Source organism: Diaphorina citri, unplaced genomic scaffold (genome assembly GCF_000475195.1).
Source record: "Diaphorina citri unplaced genomic scaffold, Diaci psyllid genome assembly version 1.1 scaffold4932, whole genome shotgun sequence".
In the NCBI taxonomy this organism is placed as follows: Eukaryota; Metazoa; Arthropoda; class Insecta; order Hemiptera; family Psyllidae; genus Diaphorina; species Diaphorina citri.
The window spans coordinates 1-9,206 of NW_007382316.1; the positions used below are offsets into that span (position 1 = coordinate 1).

The 9,206-nt window shown below is 41.6% G+C and overlaps 2 protein-coding genes across 2 annotated transcripts; both read left to right on the top strand.

Annotated features, from left to right (window-relative positions):
• Positions 1 to 7,352: 7,352 nt before the first annotated feature.
• On the top strand, positions 7,353 to 7,787 carry LOC108253937 (ATP-dependent RNA helicase glh-4-like). Its single transcript, XM_017448771.1, has one exon. It carries the CDS (start codon positions 7,353 to 7,355, stop codon positions 7,785 to 7,787), a length of 435 nt encoding a protein of 144 aa, XP_017304260.1.
• Positions 7,788 to 7,789: 2 nt separating this feature from the next.
• Positions 7,790 to 9,067, top strand: LOC103521297 (the record flags this gene model as incomplete). Its single annotated transcript, XM_008486408.1, has 1 exon — positions 7,790 to 9,067. A coding segment is annotated over exon 1 (1,278 nt), but the record flags the coding sequence as incomplete, so codon positions are not given.
• Positions 9,068 to 9,206: the final 139 nt, after the last annotated feature.

Here is a 9,206-nt window from a genome sequence, read left to right on the forward strand (position 1 = left end):
TAACATCAGGAGAATTCCCGAAGAACTGGAAAAATGCCAAACTAGTACTGTTGGAGAAAGGGATCAAAGATGGGACAAATAAGATGGCGTACCGACCAATCTGTCTGATCAATGTGATAGGAAAGACGATGGAGCATCTACTAAAAGGTAGACTATTGAAGGAGATAAAGGAGAAAGGCGGTATCGCGGAAAATCAATATGGATTCACGGAAGGAAAGTCAACGGTCGATGCTATGGAAGAAGTTGTTAAAATGGCGGAGGAAGCAAGAAGGAAGAGGAAGATATGTGCGATGGTGCTAGTTGATGTGAAGAATGCTTTTAATTCCATACCATGGAAGGGAATATTAGAAGAAGTGAAGAAAAGAGGAATCTCGGGATATCTGGTCAATATTCTTAGTAGTTATCTGGAAGATCGCGAGTTGTTGGTGGATGATCTTGTCATGGACCTGTCCTGTGGTGTACCCCAGGGAAGCGTTATTGGACCACTCCTTTGGAACCTATATTATGATCCAATGTTGAGGATGGAACTACCAGGAGGGTCAAAGTTGGTGGCTTACGCGGACGACGTAGTTGTGATTACGACGGGGATAAAGAAAGATGAGGTAGAAAGCACACTAAACAGAACTATGAAGACACTAGTACAATGGCTGGACGAGCACAAGCTGAAAATCGCACCCCAAAAGACGGAGATAGTGCTGCTAGTGACGAAAAAGGAGTGCAAGGAGATTGAGATCAAGGTGGAAGATACGGAAGTAAAATCAAAGGAATCGGCGAAATATTTGGGGGTGTATTTTGAACAGAGTATGGCGATGAGAACACACATCAAAAAGGCAGTGGAGAAAGCTGGAAGAACTGCAGGAAACTTGGCTCGCCTAATGCCCAACCTGAAAGGACCAGAAAATGAAAAGAGGCAAATACTGGCCAGAGATAGGTTTTTAGTGGGTGAAAATCCCACACTATTCAACCTGAATGTCTTTTAAAGATTTTTTCCTGTCTCTCCAGCAAAAAAAAAAAAAAAAAAAAAAAAAAAAAAAAAACACTCATCACCATCATCATCACCATCATCATCACCATCATCATCACCATCATCATCACCATCATCATCACCATCATCATCACCATCATCATCACCATCATCATCACCATCATCATCACCATCATCATCACCATCATCATCACCATCATCATCACCATCATCATCACCATCATCATCACCATCATCATCACCATCATCATCACCATCATCATCACCATCATCATCACCATCATCATCACCATCATCATCACCATCATCATCACCATCATCATCACCATCATCATCACCATCATCATCACCATCATCATCACCATCATCATCACCATCATCATCACCATCATCATCACCATCATCATCACCATCATCATCACCATCATCATCACCATCATCATCACCATCATCATCACCATCATCATCACCATCATCATCACCATCATCATCACCATCATCATCACCATCATCATCACCATCATCATCACCATCATCATCACCATCATCATCACCATCATCATCACCATCATCATCACCATCATCATCACCATCATCATCACCATCATCATCACCATCATCATCACCATCATCATCACCATCATCATCACCATCATCATCACCATCATCATCACCATCATCATCACCATCATCATCACCATCATCATCACCATCATCATCACCATCATCATCACCATCATCATCACCATCATCATCACCATCATCATCACCATCATCATCACCATCATCATCACCATCATCATCACCATCATCATCACCATCATCATCACCATCATCATCACCATCATCATCACCATCATCATCACCATCATCATCACCATCATCATCACCATCATCATCACCATCATCATCACCATCATCATCACCATCATCATCACCATCATCATCACCATCATCATCACCATCATCATCACCATCATCATCACCATCATCATCACCATCATCATCACCATCATCATCACCATCATCATCACCATCATCATCACCATCATCATCACCATCATCATCACCATCATCATCACCATCATCATCACCATCATCATCACCATCATCATCACCATCATCATCACCATCATCATCACCATCATCATCACCATCATCATCACCATCATCATCACCATCATCATCACCATCATCATCACCATCATCATCACCATCATCATCACCATCATCATCACCATCATCATCACCATCATCATCACCATCATCATCACCATCATCATCACCATCATCATCACCATCATCATCACCATCATCATCACCATCATCATCACCATCATCATCACCATCATCATCACCATCATCATCACCATCATCATCACCATCATCATCACCATCATCATCACCATCATCATCACCATCATCATCACCATCATCATCACCATCATCATCACCATCATCATCACCATCATCATCACCATCATCATCACCATCATCATCACCATCATCATCACCATCATCATCACCATCATCATCACCATCATCATCACCATCATCATCACCATCATCATCACCATCATCATCACCATCATCATCACCATCATCATCACCATCATCATCACCATCATCATCACCATCATCATCACCATCATCATCACCATCATCATCACCATCATCATCACCATCATCATCACCATCATCATCACCATCATCATCACCATCATCATCACCATCATCATCACCATCATCATCACCATCATCATCACCATCATCATCACCATCATCATCACCATCATCATCACCATCATCATCACCATCATCATCACCATCATCATCACCATCATCATCACCATCATCATCACCATCATCATCACCATCATCATCACCATCATCATCACCATCATCATCACCATCATCATCACCATCATCATCACCATCATCATCACCATCATCATCACCATCATCATCACCATCATCATCACCATCATCATCACCATCATCATCACCATCATCATCACCATCATCATCACCATCATCATCACCATCATCATCACCATCATCATCACCATCATCATCACCATCATCATCACCATCATCATCACCATCATCATCACCATCATCATCACCATCATCATCACCATCATCATCACCATCATCATCACCATCATCATCACCATCATCATCACCATCATCATCACCATCATCATCACCATCATCATCACCATCATCATCACCATCATCATCACCATCATCATCACCATCATCATCACCATCATCATCACCATCATCATCACCATCATCATCACCATCATCATCACCATCATCATCACCATCATCATCACCATCATCATCACCATCATCATCACCATCATCATCACCATCATCATCACCATCATCATCACCATCATCATCACCATCATCATCACCATCATCATCACCATCATCATCACCATCATCATCACCATCATCATCACCATCATCATCACCATCATCATCACCATCATCATCACCATCATCATCACCATCATCATCACCATCATCATCACCATCATCATCACCATCATCATCACCATCATCATCACCATCATCATCACCATCATCATCACCATCATCATCACCATCATCATCACCATCATCATCACCATCATCATCACCATCATCATCACCATCATCATCACCATCATCATCACCATCATCATCACCATCATCATCACCATCATCATCACCATCATCATCACCATCATCATCACCATCATCATCACCATCATCATCACCATCATCATCACCATCATCATCACCATCATCATCACCATCATCATCACCATCATCATCACCATCATCATCACCATCATCATCACCATCATCATCACCATCATCATCACCATCATCATCACCATCATCATCACCATCATCATCACCATCATCATCACCATCATCATCACCATCATCATCACCATCATCATCACCATCATCATCACCATCATCATCACCATCATCATCACCATCATCATCACCATCATCATCACCATCATCATCACCATCATCATCACCATCATCATCACCATCATCATCACCATCATCATCACCATCATCATCACCATCATCATCACCATCATCATCACCATCATCATCACCATCATCATCACCATCATCATCACCATCATCATCACCATCATCATCACCATCATCATCACCATCATCATCACCATCATCATCACCATCATCATCACCATCATCATCACCATCATCATCACCATCATCATCACCATCATCATCACCATCATCATCACCATCATCATCACCATCATCATCACCATCATCATCACCATCATCATCACCATCATCATCACCATCATCATCACCATCATCATCACCATCATCATCACCATCATCATCACCATCATCATCACCATCATCATCACCATCATCATCACCATCATCATCACCATCATCATCACCATCATCATCACCATCATCATCACCATCATCATCACCATCATCATCACCATCATCATCACCATCATCATCACCATCATCATCACCATCATCATCACCATCATCATCACCATCATCATCACCATCATCATCACCATCATCATCACCATCATCATCACCATCATCATCACCATCATCATCACCATCATCATCACCATCATCATCACCATCATCATCACCATCATCATCACCATCATCATCACCATCATCATCACCATCATCATCACCATCATCATCACCATCATCATCACCATCATCATCACCATCATCATCACCATCATCATCACCATCATCATCACCATCATCATCACCATCATCATCACCATCATCATCACCATCATCATCACCATCATCATCACCATCATCATCACCATCATCATCACCATCATCATCACCATCATCATCACCATCATCATCACCATCATCATCACCATCATCATCACCATCATCATCACCATCATCATCACCATCATCATCACCATCATCATCACCATCATCATCACCATCATCATCACCATCATCATCACCATCATCATCACCATCATCATCACCATCATCATCACCATCATCATCACCATCATCATCACCATCATCATCACCATCATCATCACCATCATCATCACCATCATCATCACCATCATCATCACCATCATCATCACCATCATCATCACCATCATCATCACCATCATCATCACCATCATCATCACCATCATCATCACCATCATCATCACCATCATCATCACCATCATCATCACCATCATCATCACCATCATCATCACCATCATCATCACCATCATCATCACCATCATCATCACCATCATCATCACCATCATCATCACCATCATCATCACCATCATCATCACCATCATCATCACCATCATCATCACCATCATCATCACCATCATCATCACCATCATCATCACCATCATCATCACCATCATCATCACCATCATCATCACCATCATCATCACCATCATCATCACCATCATCATCACCATCATCATCACCATCATCATCACCATCATCATCACCATCATCATCACCATCATCATCACCATCATCATCACCATCATCATCACCATCATCATCACCATCATCATCACCATCATCATCACCATCATCATCACCATCATCATCACCATCATCATCACCATCATCATCACCATCATCATCACCATCATCATCACCATCATCATCACCATCATCATCACCATCATCATCACCATCATCATCACCATCATCATCACCATCATCATCACCATCATCATCACCATCATCATCACCATCATCATCACCATCATCATCACCATCATCATCACCATCATCATCACCATCATCATCACCATCATCATCACCATCATCATCACCATCATCATCACCATCATCATCACCATCATCATCACCATCATCATCACCATCATCATCACCATCATCATCACCATCATCATCACCATCATCATCACCATCATCATCACCATCATCATCACCATCATCATCACCATCATCATCACCATCATCATCACCATCATCATCACCATCATCATCACCATCATCATCACCATCATCATCACCATCATCATCACCATCATCATCACCATCATCATCACCATCATCATCACCATCATCATCACCATCATCATCACCATCATCATCACCATCATCATCACCATCATCATCACCATCATCATCACCATCATCATCACCATCATCATCACCATCATCATCACCATCATCATCACCATCATCATCACCATCATCATCACCATCATCATCACCATCATCATCACCATCATCATCACCATCATCATCACCATCATCATCACCATCATCATCACCATCATCATCACCATCATCATCACCATCATCATCACCATCATCATCACCATCATCATCACCATCATCATCACCATCATCATCACCATCATCATCACCATCATCATCACCATCATCATCACCATCATCATCACCATCATCATCACCATCATCATCACCATCATCATCACCATCATCATCACCATCATCATCACCATCATCATCACCATCATCATCACCATCATCATCACCATCATCATCACCATCATCATCACCATCATCATCACCATCATCATCACCATCATCATCACCATCATCATCACCATCATCATCACCATCATCATCACCATCATCATCACCATCATCATCACCATCATCATCACCATCATCATCACCATCATCATCACCATCATCATCACCATCATCATCACCATCATCATCACCATCATCATCACCATCATCATCACCATCATCATCACCATCATCATCACCATCATCATCACCATCATCATCACCATCATCATCACCATCATCATCACCATCATCATCACCATCATCATCACCATCATCATCACCATCATCATCACCATCATCATCACCATCATCATCACCATCATCATCACCATCATCATCACCATCATCATCACCATCATCATCACCATCATCATCACCATCATCATCACCATCATCATCACCATCATCATCACCATCATCATCACCATCATCATCACCATCATCATCACCATCATCATCACCATCATCATCACCATCATCATCACCATCATCATCACCATCATCATCACCATCATCATCACCATCATCATCACCATCATCATCACCATCATCATCACCATCATCATCACCATCATCATCACCATCATCATCACCATCATCATCACCATCATCATCACCATCATCATCACCATCATCATCACCATCATCATCACCTATAAACGGTAAGGAGATCGAATTCTTCATCAAACAGTCCACAAAGGTGCACGAGACGGAAGTCAAAAGTTTGAGACTAGGAAGAGCTGGTACACAAATTGCTACGGTTTCCATGCCGGCAAACGCAGCTGAAGACTTGCTGAGAATGGGAGAAGTCAAAATAAATTGGACCATGTGCAGAGTGAAGCCGAAAGTGAATGTGATGCTGTGCTATAACTGCTTGGAACTCGGACATCACTCTGACATCTGTAAGGAGAAGAGGAACGATAGGAAATGCTTGAACTGTACACAAGTAGGACATCTGAGCAAAGACTGCACAAGTGGAAGTTTCTGTGCAACATGTAATAGAGAAGGGCATAGAACCGGATCTACAATATGTCCTACAAGCAAAAGGAGAATACAAGAAGCAACCTGGAATACTCTGAAAAACATTAGAAAGGAAAACGATGACGAAATTGTGCTGAAGGAAATCAATGAAGAAAAGCTTGTTGACCCAGATATGGATATGGATATCACTTCCGGAGGAGAGTGCGGCAGTAACAATTAAAAATGATTAGTTTTCTTCAGATAAATTTGGAAAGGTCACCGGCTGCACATGATTTAGCAGATAAAATAATTGAAGAAAACCATGTGGATATTTTAGTGGCAAGTGAACCTAACAAGAATCTTATGGATACTGCTGGATGGTTTGTGGACAAAAAGCGAGATACAGCGTTGAAAGTGTACAATAAGGATGTAAAAGTGTATGAGACAGGTAATGGCGACGGATTTGTCTGGATTGTGACAAATGAGGTACAAATTTTCAGCTGCTACATCTCGCCAAATGTCCCACTTCCAGTGTTTGTGAAGTTTTTGGATGGACTCAAACTGGCTATAAGAGCATCGAAATGTACAAAGTATGTGGTGGGTGGCGATTTCAACTCAAAATCATTCTATTGGAACGCTAGAAAAGAAGACGATCGAGGAACAATCCTGTCAGAATGGGCTGCTGAAATGGATCTAGAAATAGTGAACAGGGGAAATAAACCAACGTTTGTAAGAGGGGAATCCAACTCCATCATCGACATCACGATGTGTTCTCAAAACCTGTGGAGAAAGATAACGGACTGGCGAGTGACGGACGATGAGACGATGAGCCACCACCAGTACATCTTCTACACGTTGATGAGGGAAAATGGTCAGGAACCAACCGAGATCGAAGCAAGCAACACCTGGAAATACAACGAGACCAAGAAAGAGAAATTCATGGAAGAGCTGAAAAAGAAAGTGGATGAAGAGAGAACAAACGCTGAAGACCTCATAAAAATACTTCAAGAAACATGTAATGAGATATTTGGAGCAAACAAGAAAAGAGATGGTAGACGACCTGTGTATTGGTGGACAAAGAAGATTGCAGAATTGAGGAGAAAATGTCATGCCCAAAAGAGAAAGATGACTCGGACAAACAAAAGAAGAAGCAGTACAGATAGAGAAAAGGAAGATATGCGGCTGAGATATTACGAACTGAAGAGGAAACTGCGACAGGAGATTGAGGATGAAAAGAAAAGGAAGTGGAAGGAATTGTGTGAAGATCTCAATAGAAACGTGTGGGGGGATGCTTACAGAATTGTTTGTAAGAAATTCAAACTTCTGCCAAGCATATCCCTGAAGCCAGAAGAAAAGAGAAAAATAGCGGAAGAACTGTTCCCAACGGATGAGAAGATGAAATGGAAACGAGAAGAGGTGAGAAAAGAGGACATACAGGAATTCACAATGGAAGAAGTCTATGAAGCCATACGGAAACTTCGAAACAAAAAAGCACCTGGATCAGACGGATTGGGTGGAGAGGTAATAAAAATAATGTTTGAAACAGCACCAAACTTGTGTCGAAAACTATTTAACCAAATCCTAACATCAGGAGAATTCCCGAAGAACTGGAAAAATGCCAAACTAGTACTGTTGGAGAAAGGGATCAAAGATGGGACAA

Excerpts from the sequence above, each read along its gene's own strand:
- LOC108253937 (XM_017448771.1), top strand. The coding sequence starts at position 7,353 with ATGCCGGCAAACGCAGCTGAAGACTTGCTGAGAATGGGAGAAGTCAAA.